Genomic DNA, 16,347 nt, shown 5'->3' on the forward strand with positions numbered 1-16,347 from the left:
CTTCCAGTGCAACATCAAGATAAAAAAATTAAAATTTCAAAAATGTCAGTGAATTGTAATGACTAAAAAGAAAAGAGTAAGACTGGTTAAGGGGAATTAAAGCATCATACTGAGATTACTTCAAGGTATTCTGACTTGAGCCATTAAAAAAGAATCAACATATCTTTTGATACAAAAAACCCTCTAAAATTTAAAAATATTTAAACAAAAATAATATCCACAATTTATCTCATTTGACACTGTACAAGTACTTTTTTCAAAAGAAAACATTTAAGTGAAGCAATCAGGTTTACTGATAACTGTACAAAAAAATCAAAATTTTATTTCAGGCTTGTTATTTTTATAATTATAGATGATCAGGTGAACTATTACAGATATGAAGCACTTAAAATGCACATAAAACATATACTCATATAGAGTATTCTACCTGCATGTGGTATATGCTTGTATTAACATCAACTATATTTTCCTACATTATACTGTGGAAATTGATAACAAATGCCAAGCCTATCTGCCTTCAGCTGGACACCCATTTGTTGGATGTTTACGAGTATTATAATAGAACTTAATTTCAGAATAAATTCCACAGAGAATTGAAACTCTGATCAAAAGAAGGATAAGTTAGAAGATAGCACATTTTGAACACTTAAAGTATTACTGAGCCAGATGGAAACTAATTTAAACTTTGTACTACTGGCTCAGTTTTATATTCCCATGTGTACCAAATTAAAATGGAGCTCACTGCTTGCATGAAACAAAGATGAGGTTCTCAAGTCTTTCCTTGAAAAAATACTGCAGTTAATGTATGCATATACCTGCTGAAGCACATACATACAATACAGCAGAAATAAGTGAACACATCCCAAACCCAGCCATGTCTTGATTCCGTAAAGAACAATTTGTTTGACACTCTGTATCTTGAAGCTGCAACTCTACACATCCTTACCCATCAAAAAATGCAGTGCAACATCGCAACACAACAAAGAGCATTTATGGAGACAAGTTTTTGATGCCTGTCTGTGCTCTCCTGTGCAGGGCAACAGCGTTTCAAAGACGCAGTGAAATATTCCTCATGCTTTTCCTTTGGGGCTGATGTAGAAATAAGAGGAAAGGATGCCACTGAGCGATACAAAAATAGAGGACTAAAAAAAACCATCCGTACATGATGCAACAGAATTGCCATTAAATACAGCAGCACTTTCAGATTTTTCTTTTCTTTTTAAAGGCTAGTGCAAGGAAGATGACTCACCACTAGCAACGCAAACAAAATGACTCCGCAGCTCCAGACGTCTGCTTTCCTTCCATCATATTTTTCTCCCTGCGCAGCAACGACACAGAGGTTCAAAAGACCGATCGCTGGTAAATTAATTAATTATCCTTGAGGAATAAGAGAGGGGAGAATGGGAAACCCCACATTTCAATTCAGCTACCTGCTTCCCAAGTTGGCCTTCCCAACCAGGAGGAAGCCATGACACAGCTGGCTAACTGAATTTTTGTGAATATCAGCTTGCAGTCTTATCTGGGATATGTGAGGAAAGGCTCAGAAGGGGGAGCAGGACAGGAATGGTTGACAACTCACAAATTATCAGATCTGGCATTTAAACAGAGTAACAGGTGCATTAAGGACATCAAGAAGGTGTGTTTCCCTGCCCTGGTTCTTCAGGGAGCTTGTCACCAGCCATGTTATTTGCAAACTCATAGTGCCATCTGGACAGTCTCTCCTGTGTGCTTCCTGCTTGACTTTACAGTAGAGACATGCAATAGACATACAGTAGAGAGGACAATCTTGGGTACTGAAATCTTGGATACTTATTTTCAGAGGACAAAGGGAAAGCAGGGGGGAAGAATATTGCTTAGTGGAAACAAATATCACTGACAGTCAATCCCAGCTTTTCTACTGAGGTGACAGCTACATCAGAGACAGGAAATCTGAGGGGACTATGTCCCTTGGGTCAAACGATCAAATTAAGCCAGGTTCCTGTACTTCTGTCTGAACACATGGTGCAAAGGTACTGTGAGAATAGCATGCAATTATTTCCCAATATGGCTTGATTCAGGGCTGAGCCAAACAAAGAAAGTTCTTTTTAGGTTCCTTGTATCATTTTCTTTCCCTCTGCCTTGGGCAGATTCCTTGCACAGAGGATCTATCTGTGTACTTGCAATGAGGGACACTTCAAACAAGGTATTTTTGTACACTAATATTAACCAACTTACCCGGATGACTTCAGGACAAGCATAATGTGGTGATCTGAAAGACAAAATACAGTCAAATGAGTATGTAATAGCCTGGTATCGATGGTTATGTGCATTTCCATTTTGTTTAGCAGCATGATGATAGACTTGCTTATACAGAATACAAGTGTGCAAACCAGCACATTTTTCCTTACCTCAACAAGAACATATTTCTAACAAGCTTAAAAACTGGTCAAGAACTAGCATAATTTAAAACTCTACGGCCCTGCTATGAATTTCTTCAAAGCAAGGAATGAAGGGAAGATGAGGCACATTCTGTGAGTATAAAATTCCAGCTCTCTAATCCCACCCTTTGACTTGGCTTTGTATCTAATTAAAAGGAAGGCCCACACTGCAAAGCCTTTTACAGGAAAAAAGACAGATGCATCCCTAAACCATGTCTGGTATCTCTTCTGCTAAGATGACTCTCATTTACATCAGTGGTCACAAAAGCTGCCAATACATGATTGCAACATGCCTTTTTAAAAATTTTTTTTCTTTAAAAAAACATAAACTGATGGACAGTAGCACTATTACCTGGTGAGTTAATATATTTTTTTCACATCTTCTACCCATATATCTCTTGTTTGATTCCTGGCTGCGGAGAGTTAATTACTTCAACTTGCCAGGTAATAATTTTAATTCCTAAAGATTATAGCCATGGCTATCTATTTTATAGCCTTCATTAAAGTAACTTGACAAGTAAAAGGGATGCAAACTGTCTGAAACCCGTGTGCAAATCATGCTATTGTTTATACTGACACCTCCCAGCAGTCCCTGAGTCTGTCTTCATTTGTGCATGTGTTTCTTGTGACAAATGCAATCATGGCTGGGCAATACCTGTCTCACAAAGTAATGAGCAAACCAGAAGCACAGGGAGGTTAGCTTTGTGCTAGGATGCTATATTAATGCCCAGTGAGACAGCCCATTAATTGAATTTCCATACACACTACACTTATCTTGTGGCAAAATATCATCCCATGGGCACAGAATGCCCTGATTTGGTATCACAGCTTTTGGCAGAGTATGACAATAAACTCAGTGTACACTTGGGAGTGCAGCTACCCTGACAGCAAAGCTTCTGTGAGGAGAGAGAAATACAGTTGATCCCTCACAAGTTTCAGGAAAAGTGGAATTCAGTAGCTTAATCCAATATTTAATACAACACCAACTCTGGGTCCATTAAAGAAATGGGCTATTCACAGCTATTCTAACCAGTCTGTTTGCTCAGCAGTGCCTTAGTTTAGACTACATTTTAAAAACTTTGGTTCAAGAGTCAAAACAGATAATGAGAGGCAGAGCCTCCTTAAGAGAGCTGGCTAGAGCTGCTCATTGGAAGACCAGAAAGAACAGGTTTGTGTCTAGTGGGTAGGACAGACTACCCAGGCTCTCTGTGTAGCTCTGTCACTGACAGCCATGGAAACACGGACAAGGTTACTTAACATTTTTAAAAGCTGCAGATGGCCTGTTTGAAAATGTGACCAGAACCTCACCATGAGTCTACTCTTCTGACTAAAGTAAGAGCAATGGCACTGCAGCTTTCATACACAAGAGAGAAAGCGAGGCCATAGTGAGAAATACAATACCTTAATGTTGTGTACATGTTCCCAAACTTCCAAAATATATTGTTTCCTGTGAATTTGCCTCTTTATAGCAAACCAAGACCTGCACTATGATTCATGGATGAATATCTAAATTAATTTCTAACTCCCCATGTCTCAACTACACCTACTGTTTCCAAAACCCCAACATCTAAGCCACAAAAAGTCGTAACACTGGACCAACACATGATTTTGCAAGCTTTCAGAAGACAAATTATTCTTGAGAGAATGCTTGACTAGTGATGTAATCTTTTTCTCATATCTAACAGTGCTGTAGAGGGTACAGGCCACCCCTAAGGCACACACAAAGCATGAGTAAGGAGCAGCACCACAACTGGGACTGCAGCCCAGGCCTGACAAGTACAACTCTCACTAGTGCTGGACTGCTTAAACACAACACTGAAGGAGGGCAGTGTGGGAACTGTAGGGAACACAGTAATGCAACTGGAATTTGGAAAAAAACCCGCATGGTAGCAAAAAGAGTACAGGACTTACATGGAACAAGGATATTCACTCAGTTTAGTCACCTTAGAACAGAAAGGCCAGTTCTAACATGTTCTGTACATCACATTAGGTTTGGAAAATATATGGGGGGGGTGGGGGGTGGTAAAAGAAGTGCAGACACATTCTAGGTAACTGTCAAGCTCTCGTCACTTAGCATGTTTGAATTTCTCACTGTCACATGTATTTTAGGTTTGGCAAGGTACAGCTGCCTCTCTGTCTGAGTCATGAACACACACAGTACATTAAATGCCTGCTACAGGTGGTGCCTGTGACTGACCTAGAAACTTCGGCCAGACTTCTCAAATCCTGCATGCCATCCTGTATGGTTCAGCAATATCCTTCAGTACAACCCTTTTTGGATGGCAGTGGCACTGGAGTGGACTGGAAGAGTTAGTATCTCAATTTGCAGAGCATTCCTGAATTTTTATTTGTATGTTATGACTCCAACAAGGATTTTAGAACTCTTAATTGTGGGTGCTGAGCAGGGCAACCACCTTGATAGCTTCCTGTGCTAACATCCTTGAAAAGAATAATGTAAGTGTTGTGAAGAACTCAAGATAGGTACATAGGTATTTATGTGTCCCACTAGCAAACGCCCTTGAAGTGTTTTCCTTTCTGAGGTCTGCTGAACTGCAGTGGAATGCACCATAGATCTTAAAAGGCACCACTGAAATTCTGCAAAAGTCTAAGAGTCTGAGTGGAAAAAATGTTATAATAAATCCTTTGAACAAATTGGACTGATTCGATCATTCAACAGCTGCATTGCAACTGCCCAGAGAACATGGGTTTCTGGCATTGCCATTCTGAATTCTTGCCAGCACACACTAGCTAGATATCTGCAGCATTATCTTGGCTAACAGCTTTAAAAGAGATCCTCCAGTCAGCCAGAATCCATAAAAACCTAATTTCCATTCTACCAATCACACTGCAACTTCAACTGCTGTAAAGACAAAACTCAAATTTAATCAAAAATCTATTTATCTTTCTACAGAGTCATGAATATTTCTTTGGCTCTTATCACTAATTATTCAATATAGATGTGTCAAGAGCAACATTCCCTGTCTCTTCCCCTAGGCCACCTCCTCATCATTCTGCTACATCTCTGCGCAGCAAAAGCCCCAGTCTGCCCTTGATAACAAATAAATATATCGTTCAGCAAGATCAAGAAAGAGTTGCTGCCTGCGGGTACCACTGCAAAAAAGCAGCGATGTTGGCAGTGTTTCTTTCCAGGGTGATGGGGATTTTCCAAGGCTAGTCTGCCCAGGGCAGGAAGGGCTCTCTGAATGGTCATTCACAGCTGTGACTCTAGGACACAATAATCTTAAGGATCTTAGGGGACCTTATAGCATTTACGTGGGATTTAAACCAGAGGAAATAAGATAAGAGTGCAATGGTGAAATCCAGGACTAGTTAAGTCAGGCATGCAGAAAGAAATGTATATATTCTTGACGTATCTTTTCTGAATTTCATCTGAGAAACTAGAAAGGTAGTTCTTGATCTATGCATATCAAGATACTGTGCAGCTGCAGTAGATCTGAGACAACCAGGGCCATATCTTCAGTGCAGATGTGATGTGCCTGTGAGTTAGCTTTTTTTACGTGGGTCAGAGAGACCTGCACTGCATACACACAAATCCATTGGGCACATATGGTTTATCTGGGAAGGCAGAGTAACTGCTTTGCTAGAGAAGTGGTTGGTTGATCAAGAAGGACAGGAAAAGCTGTGTGATCCTACTCCACAATGAGACAAACCATGTGTTATACTGCCTGATGGGTTTCCAAGTCCCAATAAAGATAAGTGCCCATGCCTCAGTCCTTTGGTCCCATGCCTTAAGACAGTATTACTTGGGGAAAAAGAAAAGCTGGTTTGAGGGGCCATCCTTTAGGCCTCACAGACAGATGCAGAGTTTCTGCAGAGAGGGAGGAACAAGAAGTCTCCTTTCCTCTGTTTTTATTATTATTTTATTTTATGATTATATTTATTCTTCAAGGCATAAAGTTACCTTGATATAGGATGCTGTACAGCTGCAGAGAAATCCTCACACATCTGGCTCTTTTTGCTGTTGCTCAATTCTAGAGTCCTTCTTTCCTCTCTCTTAATCACTGCCTCCAAGCTGTCTTTCAGAGGCAGGAGTTACCCACTAGAGCAAAAGGCTGCCTCTGCTTTCCCCCCATGCTGGGTAGCAAAGGGCTGAGATGAAGAGGAAGATCAGAGGGGTAGCAAAATAGATAAAGGGAATTCAGGAGAAGGACACCGGCATTCTGAGTGGGGAAAGTGACAGCCACAGATCACAGAGAAAAGAAAGGCAGGGAGACACTACGGAAAGGTTCCAGCAGCAGTGGGTAGTTAAGGCTGCAGTGAAGGCAGGAGCTGCAGGTAAGGCTGTAATTAGGGTAGTAGGTGTAGTTAAGGCTGAGTGCTATATTGCCATTAAAGCTTCAACTCAGTCATTTACCTTTGGATGAGAAAACTCAGCATCTAGCCCTCAGCCATCTTACAGCTGTTTATTCCTCGGGTGCAATTACATTTTTGGATAATCTGCAAATCAATTCATGAATTATCAGTTTAAATTTTTAAATCATGGAACCTTTAAGAGGTTTAAATTTTAAAAAATAACCAGACCCTTGTGTTAAAAGGGCATAAAGACTGCCAAATTAGGTACCCAAAAGTTAAGAACTGTCAAAAAAAAAGGTTGAAAATGTTACACTGTGCTCTGCAGGTAAGTCAGGTGGATGTGTTGCTGTGCCCAACACCTCTTTTCTACTTGTGACTGAAGTTGGGAAGTAGCAATGTGAGGAAACTTCAGTGTCAATAACGATAAGCTTACAAGCATGCAGCTGATTGACACATGGTAGAATCAAACTCTGTCCCTGCCAGACAATCCTTCTGTGAAAGAAAATTAACATCTCAGTGCCTTAAACTGAGATGATCACAGGTAATTATGAGTTGCATGTTCCCCAGTTTTCAGCATCACAGTGCTACACATCCAAGTTTCTTTTCCAGCATTTATAAGCATGTGGAGCAGCAATTGCAGTTGGTAGGCACTGTGCTCTCCCAGTAAAGCACTGTTATCAAGCACCAAGTATCCTGAGGTATTGGGCCCCAAGAGCATCCAACTGTACACTCAAAACTGGTTGACAATTTGGAGTTTTATTTTGTAGAATCTTGTGTCCTCATAAAAATGGAGATAACTAGATCAATGTGGCAAACAGAATATGAAAACAGTATAATTAATATTTGGAAACGTAAGACACAGTGATGAAATCCTACCTAGCATTCATAGCAAGGCTTGAATGCAGTGAGCAGAAGTTATAAATGGATCCATAAAATAAATGATGAGGAAACCCAAACATTAAATAGCTGTTTACTCACAAAAACACACCATCCAATCATCAAATGAGGCAAGATTTGTTGAAAAAAACCCTGTACAAGCTCATACTTAATGGGCATATCCTAATGTGCATAGGCTGAGTAAATGCTACACTGCCAAGCTGAATAAAAGTACATCTTAAATTCTCAGGGATTGATTTTGCAGAATCCAAGCTCTTTAAACATACCTTGTGATGTATTATAAGTGATGCTGGTACCAATGGTCATTAATAACGTTGTCTGGTATTTCCCTTTATAATCATAATTTTAAGTTCCTTGTAACTTATTATCCATTTAACAACAATTTCCCTTGCTTTTTGTCTGTCTCAGACTGGTTTCATGTATTTATATGCATGCATACTGTATATGGGTTGAAGCATCTCCACTATATAAGCCTAATTTTAAGTAAATTCTCTTTCATATAAAAAAGAGAAAATTTTCTAGTATCCTCCACTGCAAAGGGAAAACCTGAGTATTTATTCACATTCTCTAGACATTATAATGTAGAAATACTGCATTTCACTAGAAAACTGCAATTTGCATTTACTAGCAGAAACTCTCTAGAGTATTAGGATCAAAATCCGACCTGCAGTGGCAACACTTCACAGAGTAATCTTTTTTATCTGAAACTCTAAGCTGCTGTGGGTGGGGTTACCACATGGTGCCAAACTTAAAAACAAAGTGAGTGCAAAACAAATTAAGTAGATCTAGGACTGGCAGCAACTGACTCGCACAACCAGGTAATGGAAATTAGAGATGGAACCTAGTAAAAAAGAGAAAACAATCTGGGATTTGGGGCCAAATATGGAGCAGAAATGAATGGGAGAAGTCAGCTAAACTGTGGTACAAATCAGGAAGGAGATAGGAATGGAGTGCTGGAAATGGAAGCTCTTGATGAGATGGGGTAAAAAGTACTAATTCTGGCATTTCCAAGTTGAAGAGCTTAAGTTTGCAACCCTAAGAATGACTGCATAAGTTTTAGATATATGTACATGTTTATTATAAGGGGGAAAGAATATGTGTAGCATCATGTCATGTAATTAAAAACAGAAAGGGTGCTTGGACACTGAGGTGTATCTGCCCTCTGAATTATCTGCTCACCACAGGTCTGTTGATACACATGACTTGCTAAGATGGAGAACTGATGCAGAGAAGGACAATGCATCTCATCCCAGACCACCGTGAATGCCTTCAGCAAAGACAGAAATCAAGCTCAGATAACCTGGGTATCAGACCTGAGGTTTAACCAAAAGGCACTCACTCTTCTTGCCTAGTGACAACCCAGGATGGATTGGACAACCTCTCCTATTCTGAAACACTGCAAGGCAGCACGCCAGGAAGAATCACTGAGAAAGAGATGGGGAGTGTCTCTGCATGCCACTGCCTGGATGGGTAAAGAGGAAGAAGAGCTGAAGAGATCTAAAATAATAGAAGCAGAAACCTACCACATCTTTCTCTTCCTTTTTTGTCTGCTATTAGCTGACAGACCCTCCCTGCTTCTGAAGGAATGAAGAGAATCACTGTGAAATTCTGGAATTTCAAGGGCCATCTCTCCCTAAGACTGCCTTGCTGCGCAATTTCTGCCATAAGCAGAATTAGTCCTGCAGAGCCTACACACAGCCCTTCTTCCCCTTAATGGTCTAAAAACACTAAAAAAAACTCCAGCATATTCCTCTGCACTGTGCATATGCAGGATTCACACAATACACATTTCTATAATGGGGATTCATTACAATCAAGGCTGAACGTGCCTTGACAATTGTCAATGACAGATTACGTCAGTGAAACAGCAAGTCCATCCTTGCCTCCTCCCACACAAACACATCTGGACAGAACTTTTATTGTATCCTCCAGGTAGTCTGTCAGTGCTACAGAAAACCATGGATACAAGGAGTTTCTCCCAGAAAACAGTGACTCTGATATATGTAATTACATCATACTTCAGGCTACATGAGGCTACTCTTCATGATGCCAGTTAAGACTCTGTAGTGACCTGAAGACTACCCAAACTTTGGACTAAACTTAGCAGTTCACTTGTGATAGCAAAGAATTCTTGACTGCAGTCTCCCCACTTCGCTGAACTGACAAAGTTAGCTGCATCACACTGCTCAACCCCATCTGAGCCTCCCACTCTGACTGACAGAAATACCTGGAGACTCCCTGCATGACTATCAATGGAAATGTTACAGTTTCATCTCATTATCAGTGTTCACAGTATGGATAAAGCCATTCTTGAAATTAACTTACGGGTGTGTGGAGGAGCATCTCATTAAAGCTCAATATCTCAGCCATGATTCACTCTGTTTTGTTCCTTTCCATGCTGGCTGAAAGTACCAACTATATGGGTAGGTAAAACTGTTGCCTTGAAAAGCTCTGAGGTTGGTTACTGTGTGTACTCCAAGGGGAAAGGAGTCATAACTGGATTACCTTTCTCTGTGAACAGTGTGGCATATTGTTATAGATTCCTTCCTTCCTTCACCCCCCAAACCAAAGAGATCACACGACACCAGTATCAACCATGCTGGGCTGCATGCCAGGAGAATTAATGAAGTGGTGTAATAGCTCACATGGAGGTCTAGTGATTGGCAACACACTTAAAATGCATCTGCAAGGCAGGAATCATAGCGTTGCTGCTGTGTTCTGTTTATTACAGGCACATCTCTTCCGTTCCATTGATTTCTTTATTAGTGCATTTTAAGGCCACAATATGGGGGCTGGATCTGCTTCAAGCACGCAGGTTTGAATTCCAGCACAGCTTATGGGAAGAAAGTCTCCCTTTGAGACTCCAGATCTGGATAACAGAGCTCAGTGCTAACGAGAACAGGAACCCTACTGAGAGGTTCCCAAGGAGTATGAAAAATCCTACAAGGCAATTGAGGCTGGGTTCGTTTTTATACTTCCTCTTTTTTTTCTCATGGAAGGAAGGGGAACAATTTCTCTACAGAGTGTAGAGGCTTTGTGGCAACTGCAGGGAGGACTGCATTTCCTGATCTAGAGGGGAAGTTTGAAAGAAGGTGCAAGAAACAGATGTGCAGAATCACAGAATGGTTTGGATTGGAAGCAAACTTTAAAACTTAACTAATCCAATGCCCCTGCAATGATTCAACCAGACCAAGTTTCTCAGAGCCTCATCCAACCAGACCTTGAATGTTTCCAGGGATGGGGAATCTACCATCTCTCCAGGAAACCTGTTCAGTGTTTTACCACCCTCAATGTAAAAAACTTCTTTCTTGTATCTCATCCACATTGACCCTTTTTTAAGCTTAAAACAATTATCCCTTGTCCTATCACAACAGGTCCTGCTATAAAGTCTGTCCTCATCTTTTTTATAAGTCCCCCTTTCAGTACTGAAAATTTGCAATAAGGTCTCATGGAGCCCTTTCTCTCCAGACTGAATAAGCCCAACTTTATCAGTCTGTCCTCATGGGGAAGATGTTACAGCCTTCCAGCCACCTTCATGGCCTTCTCTAGGCCCAGTCTAATAGGTTCATAGCCTTCTTATGCTATGGACCCCCCAAAGCTGGATGCAGTGTAGATCTCAGCAGAGCAGAGTGGCAGCGTCCCCTCCCTCTCCCTGCTGGCCATGCTGCTTTGGATGCAGCCCAGGACACGTTTGGCTTTCTGGGCTGCAAGTGCACATTTCTGGGTCACATCAAGCCTTTCATCCACCAGTAGCCCCAAGCCCTTCTCAGCAGCACTGCTCTGAATCCTTTAATCCCCCAGCCTGCACTGATGATACTGAGTGTCTCCCTACCCAAGTACAGGGTCTTGTAGTTGACCTTGGCATCACAGCTCCTTGCTTTTCATCTGTCCTGCTAAGACCTCAGATCTTAACTTTACACGGACAGGAGAGAACTGGTGGGTCTCAATTTACTCACCAACCAGCATTCTATCATATGAACTTCAAATACTTTTGATATCCATTATTTATGACTTGGAAAGCAAAGGCTAGGACTGAGAGGCAGTGTCTGGTCTTTAGAGGGAACCACAATCCCTCCATGTCTACCCTGAACTGCCATGGTCCAGAGAAGACAAAAACCAAACAAACCATGAACTGTAACCAGTGGAGGATGGGCCTGGGCTAAGTCATCAGAATCACACTACCAATGGCTAAGAAAAGTCAGTCTGCATGAGAGGAAGTAGAAATCTGCTGGTACTGTCTGGTTTCTGTGCTTGCTATTAAAACAAATTAACACAGCTATGAGCTGGTGTAATGGTGCCAGGCTGCAGCAGCTCAATGCAGCTGCTGCCCTTGTTACAGCTCAGTGCCACAGCCCCTGCACAGTAACCTTGGCACTGGGAACTGGGGAGCATGGTCTAGTGGTGCCTGAAGGCAACTGAATTTGCATGGAAAGTCTTTAGACTGTCCCTGCAATATTCCTCCAGGCAGGCTTCTTTGCACCTGCATTCATGCCCTGCCAGTCATTGCAAAGGACCCTGCTTCCTCCTGTCACTCCTGCATGGGAGCTGACAGAAGCAGTGTGGAGCATGAATACAAAGAGCTGCATGCAAGGAGACAGCCTACACAGGACATGCAAATTCCATTTAAAACATTTTTCTACCCCTTAATATTTTTTGAAAGCTTCTTCTTAAAACAGTCAACCACTGCTTTCAGTTCCCAAAAATCATATGGCCAGTAAATGCAAACACACCAGCATACACAGATGAATCCAAACCTGAAAGCCTTGATTTTTATATCTGTATGTGACACCTGCAGTGGACTGCTTTTCACTGTAAAGCACTAAATTCCCCTTCTTTCAGCTTCCTTCTACACAATGTGCATCATATAAATTTATTGTCTTGCTGGAAAACACCAGTGCAGTGTGTAGGACTGCAGGTCTTTACTGAAACCCTTTCTATAGACAACTTCTGTGTCTGGAATCTGTCCCTCATTTTTGTAATATGCTTTGAGACACTTACCCACAACTGGTTTCTAACAAGCTGTCCCCAACCTGCAATGATGCCATCCCGAAGTCTGCTATCCGGATGTTGTTCTTTTCATCCAGCAGTAGGTTTTCTGGTTTTAAGTCCCTGTGGCTGTAAAGAAAGGGTCAAAATGTAAATTAAATTATCCACAACAGCTTTCTCACTCCGTGACTTGTTTTTTATTCAGAATAGCACCCAACCTGTTTTACTTTAATTAATTTAATTTGTTTTCCTGTTCCAGGCAGGAGAATACACATATCCAAGATCCAATCCTTGCAGTATTCTAGACCATATCCCAGATGCCCTCTCCTGATGAATGCAAGGCCTGCAGTGTCCTGACAGGAAAGAAACATCTCCAACTTCCAGTGAAACCAACACAACATGAGGGAGAAACTGAAGGAAATAGAAGGAGGAGAATTTCAGCCTGGATTTAGGGCTGGGATACCCTATCATATGACAGCTCCTTAAGGTAGGAAGCAACACCATCAGTATATTCTGTCAACAACAGGAAACTAAATGAGTGATATAAAGAGTAAAAACCTTTTTGATGTAATGCCACTGCAAAAAGCTCCTATTAGGAGTTGTTTACGCAGGCATACTTTGACATAATTTTGGGTAATTAACTCTGAAGGAGAAATCCCTTCAACTCAGCAGTGTTTTAACTGAGGGTGTCAGCAGTGGGAAGGAGAGAGAGGATTCCCTCCTTTCCATCAAAGTTTGATTCTCTTATTATCTATCAACATGACAAGAGCCAGGCAGCCACAACCTTCATGATGGCAACTCCTGCTCCACATCATATATTGACAAATTTATTAATTTCCACTGCTCACAGCCAAAACCACTGTGCTCCCATGTCTGCATCTAAGTACTCGGGAGATTCTGTACTACTATAGCATTCACTTGATTTTATATGCAAAGACAAAAATCTTGCAGAAAATTGCAGAAAATTCATCAAAAATGATGAATGTGCCTTTTTTTTTTTTTCTTTTTTATTTTAAGCTCTTGGAAAGTCACAGAGATGAGAGAAGCACTTCAGACAGACCAAAGAAAAAGCTCTTTTCTTGGTTTTGCTTATGAGTAGGCAAAAATACTCTGATAATAAAAGGTCTAAATAGCAGCACCCAAACAGGCAGGACTGCCAGCTTCTGTGGATAGGCAGAACACAAATTTGTGGGAAATGGACATCCAACAACACTGAGTATCAGGCAAACCCACTCGCAAAAACTTAGAACTAAAAGCAGTTCCTCTGACCATAAACTGAACTCAGCAAAAGAACCAGGTGTCAGAATAGTCAAGTGACACCAATCATGGAAGGCAGGCTTATCTTTGTGCCATTTCCTCTTCACTTTTTAAAATGTTCCTCTAACACTCCTCAGGCATGTCAGTGCAATTCTACCCCTACAAAAATGAAAAGGTGAACAGTCTCTTTCCTCTCAGAGCAACATGAGCAGCATGACAAGGCCTTGGAAATTAGATCCTCTGATCTGAAGAGAAGAGGAATGATCAGTTAGAGACAACTTGTAAATAATGCAGGTAAATTCTATGTAAAACCAGAGCACACAGTAATAGGATACCTGGGGACTGAACAATTATTTCCAAAGGAAACTCCCAACAAAATAGCACACATTCAAAGCAGTTACTGGTCATTCACCCCACTGAGACCTATGATTTGTTCTCTCCTGCTTTTTAAAATTTAGTCTCCAATCTTGCATAAATATGATGAACCCTTCGTGTTACAATGGCCTTGTTAACAATGAGAAAACAAGCTTGTGAATAATAATTGTGATTCAGATGTGTGCACATTTTCAACTGAAAATGAAAAAGGTGCTTTATCCAATCTGTATTTCTCATACAAATTCAAGGTTTGAGATAACAGACACTGAAGACTTATTAGCTCCATAATAACCATCAAGATAGTAATAACTAGTTGACAAAAAAATGCAGGAGATGAGTGACAAGGAAAGGTTCCAAAGGCAGTGAATGACCAGCTAATGGCCAGGAAAAAAAAACCTGAATGTCATTATCAAGGACAGCAGTCCCAGGCAAAGGCAAGATCATCAACACCCGCTAAAGTTTAACATACTCCAGCTCCAGCAGTGAAATAGAGTGAAGAGCCCATGGTTCTAAAGCAAGTGAGGAAAGCTGATGCTAATGAGACAGTAGTGTGTGATTTCATCCTTCCTCCAGCAGACATTCCGGACAGTTCTCATCTTACAACTGCTTTCATTAATGAGAAAACCTTATCCAGCTGTGGAGGTGTGCTGCAGTTCCCCTGTCTGAGTGCTCGGGGGCAGGTAACAGCTCCTGTAGAATGAGTGCTGCTTGTTTGATGCTATGAAACAAGAAATCTCCCCACAGCTCAAGCTGAGTGTGTGTCCTGCTGTGCAGAGTTTTTCAGCAGCTATAGTCGTCTTTCAGTCTTGGCAACTGCTCCTGGCTGACTGCTGAACACATACATGGTACAGAAGTTGAGGGTGCTGCTGTCTGTGCCTGCTCCTCTGCTTGTGCACTGCATGATTCTTATATACAGTCTATAACATATTATTGACATGTGACTTTTGTGCCTAAAAATTGAATCCTTTGCTTATCCTCAAACTATGTGGCTCGTTTAGAGAGCAGGAACAACCCAGGTGGAGCACGACCTAAGCACAGGATGTCCACAAGCCTAGATGTACGCTCACAACTAAACATCTTATTTCAGGAACATGGTGAAGTTAAAGGAAATGCAAAAATGTTCCCTTTCCATGGCTGAAAGCTTCCAGCCTTGGCAGATCTGCCACAGGCCCCAGCTGGAGCACAACGTGTGTGAATCTTGAATGAGCCCCACTTCCCAACCACTAAGAGGCAGTGAAAGGGAAAGGACAACACCTTTGACAACTGGGACAATATTCAATCATGGAGTCTCCTCCCTCCCTTCTCCTTTTCCCCTTCTCTCTTTCTCCCTGTGTCATCCTGTCTTCCCATCAGCTGGGATCCACAACACAGCTTTAGGACTGAGTTTTTAGGGAGAATCAAGTGGGGAAATGAGGTTCCTATAAGCTGCCATGTATGTTATTATTTTTTTGAGGTTACTGCAAGAAAGGGAGGAAAAAGGGAGTACCACTATCCCACTATCCACATTCTGAACATGGAGTAAGCTTCACCTCACTGTGCTGCACAATGTTTCCCATGAATGATCAGTCTAATGGAGGTCTTTAGGCAGAGGTGCTGACCCAGCTCCCAGTGAGCACTCTGAAAGCCTTAAGTTGGGATCTGGGCATTTGTGGAACAGGGATAGTATGTGTGAAAGTGTGCAAAATGGAAAAGGTATTGTCTGACATGAAAGTAAAACTGGAGTAGCAACAGACCTTAATAGGTTTCTTTTCTTTTCCTCCAGATCTCATCAAAATAAAACCAAGAAAACTTATCAGCTCTTCACTATAGAAATTATCACTTCACTGAGCAGAGAGGAGAATTGTTACATTTATGGCTGCCTGGCTCCCAAAATACAAGAATAGTTTTGATACAGAAGTTTTGCATCTCTCTGACCCTTTTCCATCCCTTTTTGAAGACAGTCTCTAGTGCCCAATATGGATGGTTAGCCTAGGAATTTCACAGCAGCCTGAGCATGAATTTTGTATTTTGGCAGCACTGCCTTCAGAGATCAGGATGCCAGTGGGATCAGGCAGTACTTACACATTCACCCACAAGTGAATTATATGTCCCAGTGAAAATC

The 16,347-nt window shown here is 41.4% G+C and overlaps 1 protein-coding gene across 23 annotated transcripts in view; it reads right to left on the minus strand.

The window, feature by feature from the left end:
* The window catches only part of BRSK2 (BR serine/threonine kinase 2), a 303,186-nt gene that overhangs the window by 70,227 nt on the left and 216,612 nt on the right, over positions 1-16,347 (minus strand). For all 23 annotated transcript variants that reach the window (XM_072929769.1, XM_072929773.1, XM_072929770.1 and 20 more), the window contains exons 5-7: positions 12,627-12,743; positions 2,215-2,248; positions 1,250-1,318 (exon numbers count right to left, since the gene is read on the minus strand). In XM_072929769.1, coding sequence (XP_072785870.1) covers positions 1,250-1,318; positions 2,215-2,248; positions 12,627-12,743 — 220 coding nt within the window. The remainder of the gene's footprint in view (positions 1-1,249; positions 1,319-2,214; positions 2,249-12,626; positions 12,744-16,347) is intronic.

This window comes from Taeniopygia guttata, chromosome 5, assembly GCF_048771995.1.
Source record: "Taeniopygia guttata chromosome 5, bTaeGut7.mat, whole genome shotgun sequence".
Taxonomy (NCBI): Eukaryota; Metazoa; Chordata; class Aves; order Passeriformes; family Estrildidae; genus Taeniopygia; species Taeniopygia guttata.